Source organism: Solanum pennellii, chromosome 2 (genome assembly GCF_001406875.1).
Source record: "Solanum pennellii chromosome 2, SPENNV200".
NCBI classification, from domain to species: Eukaryota; Viridiplantae; Streptophyta; class Magnoliopsida; order Solanales; family Solanaceae; genus Solanum; species Solanum pennellii.
The window spans coordinates 47,689,267-47,713,206 of NC_028638.1; the positions used below are offsets into that span (position 1 = coordinate 47,689,267).

Below are 23,940 nucleotides of genomic sequence, written 5' to 3' on the forward strand. Positions count from 1 at the left end.
TTTTATATGAAAATTCACATTTTATGTGGAAAGAGAATAGGAAAGAACATGTACATAGTCTATAGTAGAGCCAAATTTAGAAATTTGAGTATATGATTTCGGATAGAAAAAAATTGACTTATTAGATTTTTTTGAATAATTTATTTATACATATTAACTGGATTTCCTTAATATAAATAATATATATTTTGACTAACACTCTTGTAGGAAATTTGGTATTTTATAACAGTTTATGTGCCAAAAATCTTATTTTTTATTTTGGAAACTAAACTAAACATCACGAGATAAAAATTGGAAGAATAGATTAACTACTGACAACCAAAATTTCATTGAATTCCGAAAAAACTGCATTAATAATGGCAAATAAAACAATGAACTTCACTAATAATAAAACTAGACGACACATACATAGGGGGAAAAAAATAACATGATAGAAATTAATAGACCTAGCTAGAATAGCTTAATAATCCTACTTCAAAATGAATGCTCTTAATAAAGCACATGCTAATACGAGCCTACATCAGATCATTTTCAATGCTCTGAGCGAACCACATTCTCGATTTTTCCATCAAATCAGGGCTCAACCTCACCATTAGCACACAAAATTCTTTCTCATTCAAGCAATCATCTCCATTCAAATCCCCTTCCCTCAACATACACATTAGTTCATCATCACTCATTCCTTCCAACCCTAACAACGCCGAATTCCTCTTCAAGCTCTCAAACGTGATCACTTCCCTCTCCTTATCCATCAATGCCCGGAACCCGTTCTTTAGCTCCTTCAAGAACCCTTCTGACCCTAGTTTCTCCACCATTGATGGAAAAAAATCCTCAAACACAACGTCACGTCCCAATGTAGCCATGCCTTAAAATTAATTAACGTACACGATGAATTTTCGAAAATGGATATTATCGATGTTTTGTTAGTTCAAAAGATGAGTTGATGAATAATAGATGACTCAACATTGGGTATATATATAATAGAAGAGAAAAAAAAAGAGGAAATTTATGAGGAAGGAACATAATGAGGATAAAAATAGTCATATCATAAGACAAGTTTCGTGGAAGTTGCATGGGAAAGTACCCAAATAATAATCTATTCATATGATGATGATGAAGTACAATACTTTTTAGCAATTTCCTATGACTGTCCCAACAGACAAAATAATACTACTCATGTAACGTTAATTCACTACTCCATTTGGTATGTAGTTAATTCACCTTCACCATATAATATTCCTCCCCTATATACATCTTACTGATCATTTCCTTTTCAAATTAATTTGCTTTTTTTGGATGGATAGAGCTGTGGTGACCACAATCATTATTCTAATGTTTAAACATCAAATCTTTACTGGACAAAATGTTATCATTAAAGAATAACGTTTGGTCATCAAAATTTTATATATCACTTGAAATTGCGTTTGAAGTTTGAAAAACACAAACCACCCAACATCTTGTTCTTATAAAAATAATCTCATTTAAATTATATTTTAAATACAGTGACCTTATGAAATCCCTAATTTAATTATTAATATTTGTTAAAGAGAGAATTTTAGGAATAGTAAAGATAAAAATCATATCTGCGCTCTATACACAATCCGAGGTGATGGTTTTTGAAGAAAAATAAAAATAAAAATATTAGCGCTCTATAGTTACAATTTTGCTTTATAGACAAATTATTTTTACTATGGAATATCTGATTTGTATAAATCGGCGACGATTTGCATAAATCGATCGCTAATTCGTCTACGTCTATAAAAATTGTGTTTGTATATGTGTCTATATTAGTTGTGTTAGGCTAGAAAGGCGATCGATATTGGGAGAGAGAGGAGAGAAGCGAGAGAGAGAGAGAGGGCATAGAGTGGAGAGAGGTGAATTGTATATGTATTTCAGTTATATAATTTTGTATGTGTGTATATATATATATATACATATATACGTTATTGTGCCTGTATAACTGCATAAAATTTGAATTTGTATACGATTGAATCGAGTTAACACATTTGTATTTGTATATCAAATCTCTCTCTCGCTTTATACAAACACAAATGATACAATTTGTGTTTGTATAAAGTTAGAGAAAGAAAGGCAAAAGAGAAATGGACAAGGGAAGATTTGTATTTGTATAATTATAAGTATATAGGACGGTATATATATATTTGTATTTATATATACCGTTTCTCTCGCCTTATACAATCACATACACAAATTATACATTTGTGTTATGTATAAAGCGAGAGAAAGAAAGACAAAAGAGAACTGGCAAGGAAAGATTTGTAATTATATAATTATAAGTGAATAAGATGGATATATGTATATTTGTATATACAGTATGTCTAGCCTTATGCAAACAGTCAAACACAAATTATAAATTTGTATTTGTATAAAGTGAAAGAGACTGAAAAAAGATGACAGTAATGAGCAAAATTCCAGGAAGAGGGGAGAGAGGCGAATAACAAGAAATTTGTTGCGAATTGAAATTAAATGAAATTATAGCCATAACATTTATTTTTTAATTAATAATTTGTTATAATGCACTATTTTCCCCAGCGGCAGCCCAAATGTTGAGTTGGACATGATATTTTTTGGCCTACAAAATTATGATGTCAGTCAGACTCATCGAATTTCAAATCACTGTAGGCTCAACTTGGATATTATTGGATTGATCTTTATACAGTATGATTTTATTATCTAAATAAAATTTTATTTAGATAAAAGTATATCTATCTGAATCATAAAATAAACTCCAAATTTTCAAGGCAGTACGAAACACCATAAAAGTTCAAGAGAAGCTACTGGATTTTGAACATTTCAAACTCCAAAAGATTCCAGTAACTTTTTGTATTTTAGCTATGAGTACTTTTGTCCAAATTTATTACACATTAAAAAATATAATTAAAAAATTGTTATTTCAAACTGCGGGAAAATTTTATATTCAAATTGAGGGTTGATTTTTGTTCATTAAAATGTGAAGGGGTATTGTTCACAAAACCCAAAATTTTAATGTTGTGGAGTGAGATTTTTTTTTTTAATGATAAATTTGATTAAGTGATTTATAAGAGAAATTAAAAATCTAAGATAAGATACCTTATTTTTAAAAAATAAAATTAATTGAGATTGCTATAGAATTCTCATAGTTGAGTAATCCATTTAGAGCCTGTTTGGCTCAGCTTAAAAGTTGGTCAAACTGACTTAAAAGCTGGTTTTTGACTTATTTAGCTGTTTGGCATACTCAAAATAACTTATTTTAAGTTTTAAAAAAATTATTTTAAGCCAAAAGTTAAAAGCTGGGGTAGAGGTGCTTTTTTTTTTTTTTTTAGCTTATAAGCTGTTTTAAGTTGACCACATTTTTACCTTTTTACCCTTAATATTTTTATACAATCTCCAAATTACCCACATAACTCTAACATCTCTTTCTTCCATTTTTCCATTTTCACGTTTGGCATAGCTGCTGAACTTGGTCCTGTTCTTCCAATTTGAAGTAAAGATAAACATTGAAGTAAGTTTTTTCGATTACTTTTTATTTTTTTATTAGCTTTCTTCCTTTTCTCTTGATTGATGCCGATAATATGTTGAAAAATAAAAATTTATATTCCTCTTATAAATAATTTGTGATAATAAAGAAATATGTGAATGATAGACAATTATTATTACCTATGGATGAAACTAAAATAAATTATAAATCGTTCTTTGATCTATTCAAATTATATATCTTTAAAATCTATAATAAGTTTATATTCCTCTTACAAATAATTTGTTATGAGAAAAAAATATGTGAATGATAGCAAAATATAATTATTTATGGCTGTAAAATTTAAATTAATTAACTTTTATTATGTTAACAGTTTTTAAGGGTATTTCAGATATTTTGATTTAAAAAGCTGTTTATCAGCACTTATTTGCCAAACACATCAGCAACTTTTTTTTTAACATCAGCACTTTTATCCAAACGCATAACTGCTTATTTTAAAAATAAGTTTCAGCACTTTCATAAGTACTTTTTAAAAGCTGCTTTTATTAAACCCATCCAAACGGGCCCTTAATCATTTTTACTAGTCTAATTTGAAAAAATAAAGAGATAATTTTTCATTAATATATGTTTTGCCCTAATTATTAAGTACTACTCATAATTAAATGATAAACTAAAGATTACTTTTTCACTATTATCTAATACCTTTTTGATTATTTTCAAATTATTATTTTAGAAAATATATAGTGGTTAAGAATGTCATTACCTGAACGGTAAGTATGGGGAAAAAATCTCAATAATTTTCTTGAACTTGAACGATTTACTTATTTTGAATTAGAAAAAAAGTCTCAATAATAGAGTTAATATGGACTAGAGGAAGTAACTTATAGGCGAAATGGTCTGGTGGACCATTATACTTGTATGCATTTGTATTATGAACCCTTCTATTTGACGTTTTATCAACTGAACTCTTAAACTCAATAAAACATAATATATCAAACCCCTTTCACTGTTGACCAAACATATGTGACATTAAAATCAACGAGTTGACAGAAGTGTGTGATTACACGCGCGTGTAAGCAAGTAAACGTCATATTTTAATTAAAAAAGAGTTGTTAAAATTATAATAGATAATATAATAAATTTAAAAAAGAAAATCTTGTTCTTCTCCATTTCACCTTCTTTTTCAACAATCCAATCCCTTCCATATCCCTTTTTTTTCTTTCTTCCCTACACTCCAAAATATCATAAAGTAATTTATTGAAAATTATCTTAAATAATTTATCTGAGGTAGTGAATACCCATAAACCTTAACCATTTTTGGCGTCTGAATGAGGAGGTTTTAACCAAACTAAGCTATTATATAAAGTCATTCACCAAAATAATATGTTTTTCTAAAATTTTACAAAACTAGTATAAACGTATTCCACAGTAACGTTTTAGGATATATTTTATTTTTTAAAAGTTGATGGCGTCAGATTGATATACGTTACTCACGGTAACGTTTTAGGAGTAAAACGTTACTCATAGTAACGTTTTAGGAGTAAAACGTTACTCATAGTGACGTTTTAGGAGTAAAACGTTACTGAAAACAACGTTTTAGGAGTAAAACGTTACTTACAGTAACGTATATCAACCTAATGCTGTTAGTTTTTTAAAATTAAAATATACCCTAAAACGTTACCGTGAAATACGTTTATACTAGTTTTGTAAAATTTTAGAAAAATATATTACTTTGATAAATTGTTTTATATAATGGCTTAGTTTGGTTAAAAATTCCTGAATGAGAGAGGGATTGATATTGGAGCCTTCTGTAGTGCGACGACCTAGGGTTGCCGATTTTGTGGAGATTGGAAAAGGACGAACAGAAAATAGTGAGAGTGTTCGATGGAGATGAAGACGGGTTTGAGAGAGAGAGAATAGCTAGATTGTCTCACCGGCAAGAAGAGTGGTGGCGGTGGATTCCTGGTGGCTTCGGGATACTTCACGGTGGAATGGGTTGGGGAGAAGAACAGGGGCGGCTGATTTGGTGTGTGAAAATTTTATTGTTTTTCTTTTTATTTAATATTTGGATTAATAATTTTAAAAAATAATTAATAGAGATAATTATGACATGTTATTGATTTATGTGACATGGATTTGACATGTCATCTATTTATGGGCAAGTGAATTACACACACGGTAGGAGGGATTCAAAAATCAGTTGGTAAGGAGTTAAATAGAAGGATCCATAATACAAACTCGAACAAGTATAAGGATCTGTGAGACCATTTCGCGTAACTTATAATAAGAGGTGATAAAGTAAATTTTTAATTTTATTTACTGTTTATTAAGATTGTGTCAAAATCATATATGGACAAATAGAGTACCATGAAAAGATTCAAATTTATGGAATGGTAATATGTATATCCTCAAAGGTTCAAATCAACCATTCCCAAGCGTCAAATCATGAACAAGTGGATCATCAATCTAACTCAATTATTAATCTTCTTAATTCATCAATAGTACGTGATGTGAAAGCTCTACAACTAATTATGTGAATTTCTGTGTGTATGTTATGTGATTGTTGTCAAGAGAAAAATATGACCATAGAGTAATAATAATGATCTTCAAGTGGTGTTTTTGAGAGGGGAAAAAAATAAAATTTTATTGTGGGGATCGATTTAGAACAGTGGTGGATGATGACTGAAAAAATAATTTCGAAAAGTTTAGAGACAAATTTGAATCATTTCGCATAGCTTTTTCCTTGTAAAAAAAAAAGATATGTGCGAGAGCTTCCATGGATGGTGTGAATGTCGATTTGAGAATTGAAGAAGGAAAGAGTAGTGGGCCTAAACATAAAGAGATAGAATCGGGTCATTTATTGGGATTCATATTTTGGGCCTCCTTTGGTTATAATGGGCTCAGTCGAAAATGGGCTCAAGCAAAGTGAGCAATTTAGAGACGTGATACTTGTCACAGTTAGTTACAAATACTTTTTTTTCCAGGAACTTTCATATATAGCCACTCAAAAAATAACTTAATTACTCTTTATTGCTATAGTTTGATAATTAAAACTCATGAAAACATGTTATAGGGAGGAGAGAGGTGAGCGAGTCTGGGAGAGAGGGAAGCAAGAGAGGGCAAAGAGTGGGAGAGAGGTGAATTGTATATGTATATTGATTAGATAATTGTATATTATACATATGTAATTGTATATTCTGGCAAATTATACATATAAAAGTATGACTAATTATAAAAACTCAAAGTCAGCCGACATAATTAATTTATAATGTTAGTCGTGAGTGCTAATTATATCAAACTATAACTATAATGAGTAATTAAATAGTATAAATTTGCTTAGTTACGTAATTTTCCCAATAAAAAAAAGATATATTTAATCGCAATTATTAAAGGACAATAAATTTAGATCATTTAAAAGACCCAAGTGCAAAAAAATCCGTAGACCAATGTACCCATTTCTTTCTTCTTCCGAAGATATTCTTATTTTTTATTATTACGATCATCATGAATTCATGATTCTGGTAATTTTGCGGACAGCAATATCCAAATCTACTTTTAGGGCAAGTGTTTTACTTTCACATGTTAGTTTTACGTCACATAAAATTGACTAATTTGTATTTAATTTTAACTAAAAGAATATTTGGATTTGACAAAAAAAATAGCTATAACGATTGCTTTTAGAGTCATAGTGTTCAAGTCAATTTACATATACCTAGAATAATTTCACGATGTACCCTACACTAAAAGGTATTAAAGTCTTAAATAGTACTATATCCTTTTAAATTTCAATTTTTTTATTAGTATTATTTTATGTTTCGTAAATAATATATTACTATGTTGGTAAAATATATTGCATTCTCTTAAAGAAACGGTATTTACAAGAAATGCTATACACGAAGAGAATAAAATAAACATATCCACTATATAAAAGACAACAATATAGATTTTGAGGATCAGAAGTCCGAATTGTTAGAATTATAATCCATTTTGAGTTTGACCACCAAAAATATTATTATATTATTAATCGAAAAGTTCAACTCACTGACTAAGAACAATATCATCAGAAAAAGATTGAAAAAAGAAAGAGTAGGGTAACTAAGACGATAAAGTTAAAAGGTAATTAAAGATGAGAAAGTATTTAAATGTACTTTTAGGGTACGTTCGGTATGAAGAAAAATATAAGTATATAAATACTTTTAAGATAATATTATTTTACTTACCTATCAAACAGTAAAGAATAAATAAGAAACTTACTTATCCTTCGTGCCAAACACACCATCATTAGTTCAAATCTCTAATCAGCTACTAATCACCGTTTTTGTCAATTCTTCTGACCCTTAATTTTTTTTGACTTTTACATACCTTTTCCGACGAAGTTTCCCACCCATATTATGTTATGATACAGAGATTACGTTGACAATCTCATTTTATGTGAAGGATGTCCAGTCAATATACCCACCGTTTCTTGATCATGTGACATTTAAAATACCATGTTCAAATCAAGCACTGAAGTCCATGTTCAATCAATTTACTTTAAAATAAACTATAAAATAAAAAAATCAATTTACTTTTTGTATTTTTTTTTTATAATTGATGTTTACTTAAGAGATTAATTTAAATGATTAGTGAGGATTCATATAGCCGACATCAACTTGCTTGAAACCGAGAGGTACTAGTAAGTTTTGTCATTTGTATTCACATGGGGAAGAATATACTTGTTGACATTGTATGTTCATACCTGTATATTAGTTTCCAAACTGTTGATTTGGTTTGGTTAGTCTTTGTGAGCTAATGGGCAAGTACCTTATTATAATCAAAGTGCAGAAATTCCAACTTGACGGCTCCTAAGCCAATGCATTTGATCTACACCAACAGCTGACAAACACAAAAGATAACAGTCAAGCATACCGAAAAGAGAAAGAAGTGTGAGCAAATATCACGAAAATAGTATTGCAGGCTGCAGATATAGGTATTCTCCATTTTAGCTTATACAGAATTAATCCACACATGCAAATTGGCAGAACAAACCTTCATAAGCAATGAAAATTAGCACAAGAGAGATACTTCTATTTCCAGTTGTTCTTGTTCTGTTTATTTCTATATCAACTGCTTCAGGTATCATTAGCACCAATAAATTCCTGCGAGATTCAGAAACTTTAGTCTCCAATGACAAAAGATTCATATTCGGGTTCTTTAGTCTTGAAAATTCGACGAATCGTTATGTTGGTGTTATGTTTAATGTCCAACCACCAACTGTAGTATGGGTTGCCAACAGAGAGAGACCTTTACAGGATTCTAGAGGAAGAGTGACAATATCTGATGATGGAAATCTTGTAATCTTGAATTCACAGAATAGGAGTATATGGTCATCAAATATTTCACAAGCTGTGAGAAATTCTACAGCGCAGCTCTTGGATACTGGAAACTTAATTTTGAACGACAGCTCCAACGGGAGGGTTCTCTGGGAAAGTTTTAAGGATCCTTCAGATTGCTTCTTGCAGACCATGAAAATTGGCGTTGATGTTAGTACTAACACGACAAATCTGCTTAAATCATGGATAAGTCCTTCAGATCCATCTGTTGGGAGTTTCTCAGCTGGTATTCAACCTGAAACAGTTCCCCAGATTTCCATATGGAAGAATGGGAAACCTCATTGGCGTAGCGGTCCATGGAATAAACAAGTTTTCATTGGGGTACCAGACATGACTTCGTTCTATCTCAATGGATTTGATCTAGTAAATGACAACAAGGGCACCGTGTACCTTACCTATTTATATGCAAATCAGGTTGAGCTGACGTTTTTCACCTTGAACTCAACAGGGTTTTTGCAGCAGAAATATATGGATCCTAGTAAGAATGATTGGGAAGTAACATGGGAATTTCCTGCAACTGAGTGTGATTTTTATGGAAAATGTGGACCTTTTGGAAGCTGTGATCCTACAAGCTCACCAATCTGTTCTTGTTTAGAGGGATTTAAACCGACAAATGAAGAGGAGTGGCGGAAAGGAAACTGGACTCGTGGATGCAACAGAAAGTCCATGTTAGAGAGCGAAAGGAACAGTTCTAACCTTGAGCAAGGGAAGCAAGATTGGTTTCTGAAGCTGCAGTCAATGAAAGTGCCGGATTCTGCTATTTGGGTACCTTTTGTAGATGAAGATTGCGTTAACGGTTGCTTGAGGAATACTTCCTGCATAGCTTATTCATACTACACGGGCATAGGATGTATGCATTGGGAAGGAAACTTACTTGATGTTCAGAAATTCTCCATGGGTGGGGTAGATTTATTCCTTCGCCTTTCATACTCTGAGCGAGGTAAGACCTGTATTCCAGAACGACATATAAGTTATAAAACTCTGCTTACCAATGACATATGTATAATGGACACATATTTCATAATGCAGATCAAAAGAGAGAATATAAAGTAATCATTGCCATCATAGTCCCAGTAGGCTCGATAATTCTTGCCATTTTCGGATACATTTCCTGCAAATATGTAGCTAAGCGCAGAGGTAACAAGCTTATCTGAAACATTAGAAAATCCATAGTAGCTTTAATCATACGAATCACTTTATCTCTAATGTCCTCTTGAATCAGGATGGAAGAGAATGAGTAAGATCTTCTTAAGTGAATCATCGCCAAACTATTACAAGGAAGACAAGATTACAGAGGACATCAATCAAGCTAAATTGGAAGAACTGCTTGTATACAACTTTGATATCTTAGCAAACGCAACTGAGAATTTTCATCTGTCCAGCAAGCTTGGACAGGGAGGTTTTGGTCCAGTTTACAAAGTAAGGATTTGTTTGATTGAGTGTCTTATAATTGTTTTTAAGAAAAGATATCTAAGCATATGATATAATTGCAGGGGAAATTGCCAGATGGACAAGAGATTGCTGTGAAAAGGCTTTCCCAATCTTCTGGTCAGGGGCTACAGGAGTTCATGAATGAAGTTGTGGTGATTTCAAAACTTCAACATCGTAATCTTGTTAGACTTTTTGGTTGCTGCATAGAAAGAGGGGAAAAGATGCTGGTTTATGAATACATGCCAAAAAGAAGCTTGGATGCCTATCTCTTTGGTTCGTTATGATTAGTTTTCTTTTATTTTCCATAGAGTCTAACTAAACCAAACTTTTCTTTGATCTAAACTTGTCAAATTCGCAATGTATGTTCAGGGTCACAGCAACAAGAGGAAGAGTTCCTTGATTGGAGTAAACGTGTGATCATCATTGAGGGAATTGGTCGAGGCCTTCTTTACCTTCACAGGGATTCAAGACTAAGGATTATTCATAGGGATTTAAAGGCCAGCAACATTTTGTTGGATGAATACCTGAACCCCAAAATTTCAGATTTTGGGATGGCAAGGATTTTTGCAGGCAACCAAGATCAGGCCAACACAAGCAGAGTTGTTGGAACCTAGTAAGTTCTTGTATCCTTCCCTTTTATTTTTCATGAATGAAAAGTATACACCAAGTAAACATTCAAAATTATTACATGATGCAGTGGTTACATGGCACCTGAATATGCAATGGAAGGAAGATTCTCAGAAAAATCAGATGTTTATAGCTTTGGAGTATTGTTATTGGAAATTATAAGTGGAAGGAGGAACACCAGCTTTCACCAAGATGATGGTGCATTAAGCCTGCTAGCATGGGTAAGTTTTTATGAAAATTCAGCTCCAATTCATATGAAATGTCAACTTTTCATAGTTCAAGTTTCCAATGTTTTGTCAATGTGCTTGCTCTTTAGGCGTGGAAGTGTTGGATTGGAAACAAGATTGTGGAATTGGTTGATCCCAAGATAACTGAACTGCACCTTGAAAAGGAAATTGTGAGATGTGTACAAGTTGGACTATTATGTGTACAAGAATATGCAGAAGACAGACCAAATGTCTCCACAATTTTGTCTATGCTCACCAGCGAAATTGATAAATTACCAAGTCCTAAACAACCTGCATTTACAACAAGACCGAGCTTTTCCAAGAAAGGCACTTCTAAATCTCAAGGCTCCGTTAACAATGTTACTGTTACTATTATGGAAGGACGATAAGACATATAAGATATTTATTTAGGCATGATAGTATTATTTTCTCTGTAATACTGTCTAATTTATTATAATGGTTCCACTGAATATTACCTCAGTAGATTAAGAATCCAAGGGAAAAGTGTTAACCCTGCAAGTCACTTATGCTTAATAGCAGAACCGATATCCAAGAAAGAAGAAGCAAAGCTAGACTTCAAACTCAGAGTTGTCAATAAGTAGCCTAAACAGGTGTTTGCAGAACTTTAGAGAATCCTATCCACGGATTGAGATCATTTAGAGTTAGCTTTGTATTACAGCTGACTCTGAAGATGAACAACTTTTCTAGACAAAGGCATTCTTACAGTGTGGTTGTTGGATCAAGAGTTATCTTTCCAAGGAAAACTGTACATCAGAAATTGCTGAAATGATGTGAAATCTTGCACCACTTTTGTTCTTGGAATTTAAGTCACGTCAGCCCAAGAATATTTGCAGTATCACAGGTAACAAACGACAAGAAATCTTCTGAGATAGCATGTAAATTTTTCAAAATCCAGGCAAGGATTAATCTTTCCTTAAAATTGTTAATATACCTATTATTCTGCTGATGCCTTTACTAAATATTATAATGAAGAATCCTAGTAATATTCTTGCATTTGTAATCTGATTTTTGGATTGTGAACTTACCAGAGTGAGACAAATATTCTACAAACTGCAACTGGTAAAAATATGTGAAATAATCTACTCTTCCAACCTATTAACATTAAAAGAATGAGTATTAGGTGATGCATTACATACTCTAGATACTTTCATATATCAAATGTGAATATTTTATATACTTAATGCAGAATGTTAGATCAAGAGTTATCTTTCCAAGGAAAACTGTACTTCTTATAAGTAAGATCAAAACTTGGAGTTCGAGGCCCCTCGGGCTTCCAGCTAATTCCCGGCAACATAAACAACATAAAGGACAAAAAAGGAAAAGAAAAGGAGCAGCAAAATTGTTATTGATGGATTTCCGAGCAATTCCTTCCCATGGCTAAAAGTCATACTTTAAGCGACAATTTTTTATCACAACACTCCCCCCATTTGCTAATATTGTTATTAAATCTTAAAAATTAGGCAAATTATAAGAGGAAAATACTGACCTTTTGTAATCTCCAGAAAGGACATTTGATTCAGCTTTTCATGTCCGACTACCAAATTCGGAGGCGGAGGTGGATCTAATCCCTTCATTCAAGCTTCTGTATCATGTTTGTTTGACATCTCCAGAGTTCAATAAAATTTAAGAATTTAATCAACTTTTAGTCACTGTTCATATTAGATCAAATGCTCATATGAGGTCTATTAATACCAAACCTCCGAGTCAGATAGAATGAATTATTTGCCTGGGGAAAGAAATTCACAGAATACTCAATTATGATTTTATCATCTGTTCTTCTAATTATACAAAAGCAATTTTGTAACAAACAAATTAGGAAAAGAGATGTTCAAAATTTCATCCTTATCACTTCAATTGGTTGAAGTCTTGTAGTAGTAAGTTTTCATTGTGAAATTTTCTCAATTCAAATACTTCAAGTATATCAAACTACATTTTCTTGCAAATTTGTCCATCTACATAAATGTCCCTAGCTAGTGTACAGAAAATATCAAGCAGATCGGGAATCCAATCATAAAGTGACATCGGAACATACTCAAAAACTTAAATTGTAACAACCTTTTTTGTCAAGTATCAGTTGATCCTCCAGCATTTATATCAATTAGATTGGAAACTTGAATAACGTCAATTGGCTTAATTGGAACTATAGTGTCCTATCATTCGCGATCTAATTCGTGATGCACATCACTTTTTTTTAAGTTGTAAGATTTTGGTTAAATACACACCCAAATAAAAGGGAAACAAAATGAAGCATTATTGACCATTACCACACCTCTCAATTCAAACATTACCTAATAATATAACTGGCTTTTAAATGGCCTTTTCCAGGAAGATGCCTATGTCATATAATGGTGCAGAGATAATGTAGACAATCTTATTCTAGGTGAAGGATCTTTCTGCCCACTGCCTAATTCAATAATATATCTTTCTTAATAACTTGACATTTGAACTACATGTTTAAATAAAGAGGTTGAATCTAAATACTGACAAATCCTATATTATAACAGCTTAAAATTGACCATGAAACATCATTCTTGACATTTCTAATTAGTATGGAAGTCTCCATAACGCTGATGTGGTTTGTTACCATCCTAAGTTGAATAATAATGGTAAAATATTTTAGTTATCACCCAAGTGTAACATGACGGGTCAATCAAGGCATCTGATTCAGATAGTTGTTGGCAAATTAAGATGAAAAATGATACTATTGAGCAAACAGTGGGAAAATATCAACAAATACTGCAACTATAGGAAAATCAATTTCAGATGATAATTACAATTCTAGTGCTTATTGGGAGAAGAAAACTTGATAAGAAATGAAGCTGAGCTTAAGCTGTAAGAAGATACTTCTTTGTTGTGCTTTTCTTGTTCTGTTTTTTCTTATAACAAATGCTTCATCAGACTCCATTAGTATCAATGAGTTCCTGCAAGATTCAGAAACTTTAATCTCTAATAACAAAACATTCAAATTGGGGTTTTTTAGTCCTGAGAATTCGGCGAATCGTTATGTTGGTATCATGTTTAATATGAAATCACAATCTGTTATATGGGTAGCCAACAGAGACCAGCCTTTACAAGATTCTAGTGGAAGAGTAACAATATCAGAAGATGGCAATCTTGTAATCTTGAATGGACAGGGGAAGAGTGTGTGGTCATCAAATATTTCACCTGCTGTGACGAATTCTACGGCCCAGCTCTTGGATACTGGAAACTTAGTTTTGAAGGACAACTCAAGTGAGAGAGTTCTATGGGAAAGTTTTAGTGATCTTTCAGATTCCTACTTGCAGAACATGAAACTTGGCACTGATAAGAGTACTAACTCCACAAATCTGTTGAAATCATGGAGAAGTCCTGTAGATCCATCTGATGGGAGTTTCTCAGCTGGTATTCAGACTGAAACAGTTCCTCAGATTTTCATATGGAAGAATGGCTTACCTCATTGGCGTAGCGGTCCATGGGATAAACAGGTTTTTATTGGAGTACCAAACATGACTTCTTTCTATTTCAGTGGATTTGAGCTAGTAAATGACAACATGGGCACCACCTACTTCTACTATTCATATTATCAAGGTGATGACATTATTTACTTAGTTTTGAACTCAACAGGATTTCTGCAACAAAAATATTTATATGCTAGGAAGAATGAGTGGGAAGTCACATGGGCAACTCCTTCAAATGAGTGTGATTTTTATAGAAAGTGTGGACCTTTTGGAAGCTGTGATTCTGAAAGTTCACCAATTTGCAGTTGTTTGCAAGGGTTTAAACCAAAAAACCAAGAGGAGTGGGTGAAAGGAAACTGGACAAATGGATGCATCAGAAAGACAGTGTTAGAGAAAGAAAGAAACAACTCTAACATTGAGCAGGGTAAGCAAGATTGGTTTTTGAAGTTGCAGTCGATGAAAGTGCCAGATTATCCTATTTGGGTACCTTCAGCCAAAGAAGACTGTGAAAGTGATTGCTTCAGAAATTTCTCCTGCATAGCTTATTCATACTTCAGAGGCATAGGGTGTATGCATTGGGAAGGTAGCTTAATTGATTCTCAGAAATTCTCCAAGGGTGGGGCTGATTTATTCATTCGCCTTGCATATACTGAACAAGGTAGTACCTCTTTACACTTAGGTTTGCATTCTTTAGCTTAGTGTCTAGAAAACAATGTGTATGTTTACTCGTTCTCTGCATGTCGAAATGCAATTGTAATAATGAACACTTATTTTGAAATGCAGAACAAAAGAAGAGCAATAAAGTAGCCATCAGGATCATAGTTCCAATAATTTGCTCAATAGTCATTGCCATTTTGGGATACATTTCCAGCAAACTGTTGGCTAAACATAGAGGTAGGTATCAAGCTTATCTACAGCAGCTTTAATCAGACAAATGATTTGATCTTTCAATGTGTATTTTGTATCAGGAAGGAAGAGAAAGCGTGAGCTCTTATCAAAAAATTTATTTCCAAGCTATTACAAGCTAAGTTTGGCTAGAGATGACATTAACAGAGTTAAATTTGAAGATCTGCCCATATACAGCTTTGACATGCTAGCAAATGCAACTGACAATTTTCATCTGTCTAGCAAGCTTGGGCAGGGTGGTTTTGGTTCAGTTTATAAAGTAATGCTTGTTTCTTTGATTAAGTGTTTTATTATCTTTTTTTCAGAAAAGAAATTGAAGTCATTCGATATAACTGCAGGGAAAACTTCCAGAGGGACAAGAAATTGCTGTGAAAAGGCTTTCACAGTCTTCTGGTCAGGGGCAAGAGGAGTTTATGAATGAGGTTGTGGTGATTTCCGAACTTCAGCATCGTAATCTTGTTAGACTCCTCGGATGCTGCATAGAAAGAGGGGAGAAGATGCTGGTTTATGAATACATGCCAAAAAGAAGCTTGGATGCCTATCTCTTTGGTTGGTTTCTTTTTCTTTTAATTTATTTCCTTTTCTTTATATTCCGTACTGTCTAACTAAAAAAGAAAAAATTTCCAAATGATACATTTTCAATGTACTTACAGGTGCACACTCTGAAGAGGAATACTTCCTTGATTGGAGAAAACGTGTGGTCATCATTGAGGGAATCGGTCGAGGCCTCCTATACCTTCACAGGGATTCAAGACTAAGGATTATCCACAGGGATTTGAAGGCAAGCAACATTTTGTTGGATGAGTCCCTGAACCCTAAAATTTCAGATTTTGGTATGGCAAGGATTATTGCAGGCAACCAAGATCAAGCCAATACAATTAGGGTTGTTGGAACCTAGTATGTTTGTGAATCTCATTCTCCATTTTTTTCATGGTTAAAATGAAAAGAACAAGTAATCGTTCAAATTTATAATGTGATGCAGTGGTTATATGGCACCTGAATATGCAATGACAGGAAGATTCTCAGAAAAATCAGATGTCTACAGCTTTGGCGTATTGTTACTGGAAATTATTAGTGGAAGGAGGAACACTAGCTTTTACCAAGAGGATGGTGCATTAAGCCTTCTAGCATGGGTAAGTTTTTATGAAAACTAAGCTCCACTTCATATGAAATGTCAACTTTTCATAGTCAATACTCTTGCTCTTCAGGCATGGAAGTTGTGGAATGAAAATAAGATTGTCGAATTGGTTGACCCCAAGATAATTGAACTACAGCTCAAAAAGGAGATTCATAGATGTGTACATGTTGGACTATTATGTGTACAAGAATATGCAGAAGACAGGCCAAATGTCTCCACAGTTTTGTCTATGCTCACCCGGGAAATTGATGATTTACCAAGTCCTAAACAACCTGCATTTACAACAAGACCGACCCCTTCCAAGAAAGGCTCCTCTAGAATTCAAGTCTCCGTGAACGATGTTAGCATTACTATTATGGAAGCACGATAGAGATCATATAATTTTAGTGTAGGCATATATCTTATTCATTTCCTGTAATTATTCTTGTATGTGATTCTACATTTAGAATCCAAGAGAAGTTTAAACCGAGCTGAGTCCTTTAGCAGTGAGAATTTCAGTCAAGAGATTAACAAGTTAGTTTCGTTGCCAAAGGGTATTCCATATCTGAATTTGGAGTTCAAAATACAAATTTCTTTTATGCTGAGCACCCACCAGCAAAAAGGGCCCCAATTAATAAATAAATAAATAATTGAAACACCATTGTTTGGTTACAAAAATCCGTATCTAAGCAAGAACAAGGGAAGAGTTCATACTCGATGTTGTTAACAAATAGCATGAAAAAAAAAATCTAGGTATTTCCACAATTTTAGTATGATGATGGTATGACTCTTGGACTTAAAATGAATGAAGGAACGGGGATTCATTCGGCTCGCGCGCAGAAGGTGGGGCTCATAGTCTTCCAGGCCTGCTCTGGGGGCTTCTAGTACCGATATGAGTAGCGCGCGTGTCCGAATATGTTCTCGCAGGGCCGGAAGGAGCGCACGCCAAGTTAGATAGAGCAAAGGGGGGTCCTGTCAAGTCGGTCCGCTACTTGTTTGGAACTGAGGCATAGTTGTTGTTGTTGTGGATCGGGATTTCGAGTAAGCGTTGCATTTGAGTTGACTCTGAAGACAGGAAGAAACTGCTGCTCTATGAAGACATGCCAAAAGAAGATTGGATGCTTCTCTAACTGATAATTCGATTTGAAATTATTAATTTCATACATTTCTATTTGTTAGTTTCAAGTTCACACCTTAAAGAGGAAGAGTCGCATGATCATTGGAGTCAATGTGTAATCGTCATTTCAGACAAAAGATTATTGAGAAGATTTGAATGTAAGCAACATTTCTTTTGGATGAAAAACTGTACTCTAATGTTTCAGATTTTGGGCATTGGAAGGATTGTGCTGACCACCAACATGAGGTGTATCATTCTCTCTATTTCATTTTTTAGAAGGAGACAACCAGTGGGGTTGTTGGAGGAAGTTAGTTCTTATATTATTTCACTATTTCATTATCTTACATAAGACAATAAGTAACCATCCAAAATTATTATATGATGTTGTGGTTACATGGTGCCTGAACAGGCAAATGGAAGGAAGTTTCTCAGAAAAATCAGATGTTTATAGTTATGAAGGATGAAACGTCAACTTTCCGTAGCTCAATTTGTTATTATTTTGTCAATGCCTTTGCTCTTCACGCATGGAATTTCTGGAATGGAAACAAGATTGTCAAACTGGTGGACCCCAAGATAACAGACTTGCAGTTTGAAAGGGAAATTTGAAATGGTCACATGTGGACGACGGAGAAGGGCCTAAAATGCCCGTCAAGTATTTGAATTGGTATAAAATTACCCATCGTCCACCTTTCGGCCCTAAAATACCCCTAGCGTTTACCTTTTGGCTCAAAAATATCCTTGATGTTAATCCTTTGCCCATATTTGTCCTTATTTTTAATAGCTCCCTTAACGTAAAATTATTAAATATTTATTTATTATGTTGCCTAATGTGATCGGTTCAAATTTAAACCCTTCTCAAATAAATAACAAAAACCATATTTTTAAATTTTTTTTTTTTGTAAAACCACGTATGATTCATATTTTGATCCGATACACTCGAAATAATATTGAAAAATATTGATTTCATGATATCTTCCTATTGACCTATTTTAAGTCAACTCCAATTTATTATTTTTAATTTACTATGAAACTTAAAAACAAGTCAATCATGTGAGCTCATATATCAAGTAATTTCAAATTATTCTAATGGAAAAGGGCCTAAAATACCCTTAAACAAAGGGATTTGGTACAATATTGCCCTTCATCCACCTAACGAGTATGATTCGCTAAACATATGGGTATTTTTGAGCCAAAAGGTTGGCATCACGATATTAAGGAGCCCAAAGTTGGATGGACGATAGTTTGTACCAATTCAAATAGTTTAGGGGATATTTTAGACCCTTCACCGATTGGACTATTATGTGGTCAAGAAAATGCAGAAGAACAGATAGACCAAATATGTCCATGGTTTTGTATACCTTGTATGTGAGGCAAGTCATTATAACTCAGTTGGAGAAAAATATTTTCTACAGTTAAAGCCAAAAAATATTTTATAGGATACCAATTTTCAATAGACGCCAACACTCATCAAATTGAAAAGAGATAGTAAAAAAAAAAACCTTAGAGCTATGGAGGATGACAGATATCACTATCTTAAGCTTGTACATGGAGGAGAGACCACTTTCCTGAATGATATTTCCTTTTGTAATATCCCCCTTAAAATATCTTCCAGAATTAGCAGATACGGTTGGTGCTTCATTGAGTCAATAAGGAAACCCATAGAAAAGGAGATGAACCATCAAATTCAACGTGACACAAGATCGTGCCGCTTTTCAATTCTCAGAGTTTAAGCAACATCAGCCCAAGAAATTTTGCAGAATCAAAGGTACTAAATGCACACAACTACTCTGAAAAACACGGGTCTAGCGATTAATTGATACCTGGTTGACAAGTAAACTGAAGAGAAATATTAGTATATCCAAGAATCTTATTTTTGTGGCTAAAAAAGGTCATTTTTGAATTTCTCATATTAAATTTCAAATGATAGACTGACCCTTTTGGCAGAAAAGAAATCAGTATGAGCTTCTATCGATCATTTCTTCTTTTGCTCAGTTGCTTTTACGTAGTCTTTTCTGGTGCCAATGCTTCAGACATCATTACCAGTAGTGAGCCCCTGAGGGACTCGGGAACTGTCTTTTCCAGTGGCAAAAGATTTAAACTGGGATTTTTCAGTCCTAGGAATTCTGCAAATCGTTATGTAGGGATTATGTTTAACCTACCATCACCAACACCAACTGTTGTATGGGTAGCTAACAGAGACAAGCCTATAAATGATTCTAGCGGATTACTCACACTATCAGAAGATGGCAATCTAGTAATCTTGAATGGACTGAAGGAGATAATATGGTCATCCAGTATTTCAAACTCTATGAAGAATTCTACTGCTCAACTCTTGGACACTGGCAACTTAATCTTGAAAGATAGCTCAAATGGGAAAGTTCTATGGGAAAGCTTTCAATATCCTACAGATTCTCTCTTACAGCTCATGAAAATGGGCATCGATAAGAGTACTAACTCAACGGGTCTCCTGAAATCATGGAGAAGTCCTGATGATCCATCTGTTGGGAGCTTCTCAGCTGGAATTCAACTTCAATACATCCCCCAGGCTTTTATTTGGAATAACACCGCTCCTTACTGGCGTAGTAGTCCATGGGATAAACAGATCTATATTGGAATGCCCGAAATGAAATCTTCCTATCGCTCTGGTGTTGAACTTGTAGCTGATAATGCTGGCAGCGTATACCAAACTTATTCCAACGGAAATCAGTCTTGGATACTCTATTATTCCTTGAACTCAACAGGGTCTTATCAGGAGAAGGTTTGGGATCAAAGTAAGAAGGATTGGGTGGTAACATGGGCAAATCCCCGAAGTGAGTGTGATATTTATGCTAAGTGTGGGGCATTTGGAAGCTGTAATCCAAAGAGTTCTCCAATATGCAGTTGCATACAAGGTTTTAAGCCTAAAAATGAAGGAGAATGGGAGAAAGGAGAATGGTCTGGTGGATGCATCAGAAGAACTGCATTAGACTGTGAAAGGAACAAAACTGATGTTGAGAAGGGAAAAAAGGATGGGTTTTTGAAGATGCAGACAATGGGAGTACCAGATTTTGTAATTTGGGTATCCTCTGCGAAAGAAGACTGTGAAAGTGACTGTTTAAGTAACTGTTCCTGCATGGCATATTCGTACTACACAGGCATTGGTTGTATGCATTGGAATAGAAGCTTAATTGATATTCAAGAATACTACATGGATGGGGCGGCTGATTTGTTCATTCGTCTTGCCTACTCTGAATTTGGTAACATAGTTCTTTTCAACCTTGAGCTTTCAATTGTTTAGCTTATTTTTTTGGAACGACAAGGAGTTAAAATTTTGAAGTCTTCTAGGCTTTGAAGAATATAACCAAGAAACTCCTAATAAAATCTACCATACCATTGAAGTAGTCTCAAATTCTCATATAGTGCTTTCACTTCCATGGAATGAAAGATATGCTAAAGAACTGTCTATTGCTTGTACATGCTTTGCAGCTGCAAATGACAAGAAAGATTTCCCTGTAGCAGCTATTGCAATCACTGTTTCGATAGGCTCAATAATAGTTATCTTATGTGGATATCTTTTCTGGAAATTGTTGGCTAAACACAGAGGTAATTATTCAAATGAGATTTTCGAGAAGACAAACTAGAACTTCTCCATCTGCAAATTGTTTGATTTATGGATGTCCATTCTAAACCAGAAAGAAAGACGAAAAGTGAAGCATTCTTCAGAGAAGCATCTCCAAAATGTTATCAAAACGGCATGATTAAAGATGATATCAATCAAGTAAAAATTGAAGATATCACCTTGTATAGCTTTAACATGTTAGCAACTGCAACTGACAGATTTCACTCAGCTAGCAAGCTGGGGCAAGGAGGCTTTGGTCCAGTCTACAAAGTAATGTTTCTTTACACGTCTCTACTGTGTTCCTGACAAGTACAAAGAATATGAAATAAATAAGATTGATTATCTGCAGGGAAAATTGCCAGATGGACAAGAAATTGCAGTAAAAAGGCTTTCACATTCTTCTGGGCAGGGGCTACAGGAGTTTATGAATGAGGTAGTCGTGATTTCTAGACTACAACATCGTAATCTTGTTAGGCTCCTCGGCTGCTGCACAGAAAGAGGGGAAAAGATCCTGGTGTATGATTTCATGCCCAATAGAAGCTTAGATGCATATCTTTTTGGTTAGTGCAGAACTTTCTCTCATTGGTTTTGCCTGCCCTTCTACTCAAGTACTTCTAGACTCAAAAGAGAACTGTATTTCCTTAAGGAAACAAAATCCAACATACATTTCTCGGTGATACCTTTTCAGGTTCACGCCAGGAAAAGTTCCTTGATTGGAGTAAACGAGCCATCATTATTGAAGGAACTGGTCGAGGCCTCCTTTACCTTCACAGAGACTCAAGACTACGAATCATTCATAGAGATCTGAAGGCAAGCAATATCCTGTTGGATGAATACCTAAACCCAAAGATTTCGGATTTTGGCATGGCGAGGATTTTTGGAGGCAATCAAGACCAGGCACGCACTATAAGAGTTGTTGGCACATAGTAAGTTCACATTGCTTCCTTCGGTTTTTCATGGATGAACCGTCATCAATTTTCATCGAGTTTCTGTTTGAATCTGTTATGCAGTGGTTACATGGCCCCTGAATATGCAATGCATGGAAGATTCTCAGAAAAATCAGATGTCTACAGCTTTGGTGTGTTGATATTGGAAATTGTCAGTGGAAGGAAGAACTCTAGCTTTTATGATGATGAAGGTGAACTGACTCTACTTGCATATGTAAGTTCATTCTTGCAACTATGAAGCTTTGCTAACTCATCAAACCAAAAATATAGAGGAGAAAAATTATGAAAATAATATTTTCCGCTGTTTTTTTGTTCGTTAGGCATGGAAGTTGTGGAATGAAAACAATATCATAAAATTGATAGACCCCAAAATATTTGTTTCAAGCTTCGAGAAACAGATGGTGAGATGTGTACATATTGGATTGTTATGTGTTCAAGAATATGCAGAAGATAGGCCAAATGTCTCCACAGTTCTGTCAATGCTGACTAGTGATATGGCTGAACTATCTACTCCTAAACAACCTGCATTTACCGGAGGACATGCTTCACCACAGCAAAGCCAAGGGTCCGTGAATACTGATACCATAACTGTATTGGAACCACGATAAGGATGCAGAGTTTTCAAAGATCATTACTTCCCGTAAATTGCATACTATTTCTTTCTTTTGAATGTGCATAGGGCTAAAACACGCAAGTTGATCAATTTTTAACTTTGCATTATGAAATTCCTTAGAAAGAAAGTAGACAAAAGGAAAAAAAAAAAAAGAATCGCAAATCCCCAATAAATAACTTCAAGCAAAGACTTGAAAAATCATACCTACTGTACTGATACACGAAACGGCGAAAAATGGCCACTCGTTTTACCACTGTTCTTCTTAGAAATTTACAGAGAAGTGAATTGGTGAATTAATCAATGTCGAGGAATTGGTGAATTATTTTAGTCATTCACACAAGTTATTTGGGAGTTGGTTAAAGACCGTAATTTTTTTTTTCTTTTTTTTTTCATAAAATAATATGAAATTTATCTAAATCTTACTAGAAGCTAATTATTTTGATACATTTTAACTTGTAATATTATGTATGTAAATTTGATTTTGGTATATCAAGATACGTCTAAATACATTGTATTCAAGTGGATTTATATTTTTTTTGTATTCATAACAAATTTGGTTCACTTCCTTCACATTTCTCTCATCTCGCTCGTCACTCTCCATTGTATTAGGGGTAAATAATAAATCTCGCGCATCTTTCTCCCTATTTTAATTTAAGAAAAAGGTTGAAAATTGACCTTAAACTATGTGAAAAGAACAAAAATGTCCTTTTATAATTTGGCTAAAAAATACCCTTATCTTCAATACTTTAGCTCAAAAATGCGCTTGCAGTCATTATTTTGGTCCATAAATGCATCTATAGTCACAAAATGGGTCAAAAATGTCCTTTTCCTGAATAAATATATTATTATTTTTCTTTTTAAATACATTTTCTTCCTCATTAAAATATTATTAACGAATATTATTCTTGTTTTTTTTCTTCTAAAATCACTTTAACAAATAAAAATGTAGGAAATATTATTTTTCTTCTTAATCTTATATCACTTAAAATAGAATAATTTCGTATACTCTTTCGATGGATATATATCATATATATAATAATTTATATTTATAT

The 23,940-nt window shown here is 33.7% G+C and overlaps 3 protein-coding genes across 3 annotated transcripts; 2 read left to right on the forward strand and 1 right to left on the reverse strand.

The window, feature by feature from the left end:
• Nucleotides 1-304: 304 nt before the first annotated feature.
• On the reverse strand, nt 305-963 carry LOC107010344 (calcium-binding protein KRP1-like). Its single transcript, XM_015209620.2, has one exon. It carries the CDS (start codon nt 861-863, stop codon nt 516-518), a length of 348 nt encoding a protein of 115 aa, XP_015065106.1. The 5' UTR covers nt 864-963; the 3' UTR covers nt 305-515.
• A 7,150-nt stretch (nt 964-8,113) lies between these two features.
• On the forward strand, nt 8,114-18,343 carry LOC107010336. Its single transcript, XM_027914210.1, has 15 exons — nt 8,114-9,787; nt 9,877-9,984; nt 10,070-10,266; nt 10,341-10,551; nt 10,648-10,891; nt 10,976-11,126; nt 11,222-11,518; nt 12,182-12,212; nt 13,965-15,248; nt 15,374-15,484; nt 15,559-15,755; nt 15,835-16,045; nt 16,150-16,393; nt 16,479-16,629; nt 16,705-18,343. The coding sequence occupies exons 1-15, from the start codon at nt 8,515-8,517 to the stop codon at nt 17,002-17,004; spliced, it is 5,010 nt and encodes a 1,669-aa protein (XP_027770011.1). The 5' UTR covers nt 8,114-8,514; the 3' UTR covers nt 17,005-18,343.
• A 745-nt stretch (nt 18,344-19,088) lies between these two features.
• LOC107010331 (G-type lectin S-receptor-like serine/threonine-protein kinase At1g11300) lies at nt 19,089-23,212 on the forward strand. Its single transcript, XM_015209607.2, has 7 exons — nt 19,089-20,966; nt 21,196-21,312; nt 21,402-21,598; nt 21,678-21,888; nt 22,017-22,254; nt 22,339-22,489; nt 22,596-23,212. Exons 1-7 carry the CDS (start codon nt 19,688-19,690, stop codon nt 22,881-22,883), a joined length of 2,481 nt encoding a protein of 826 aa, XP_015065093.1. The 5' UTR covers nt 19,089-19,687; the 3' UTR covers nt 22,884-23,212.
• Nucleotides 23,213-23,940: the final 728 nt, after the last annotated feature.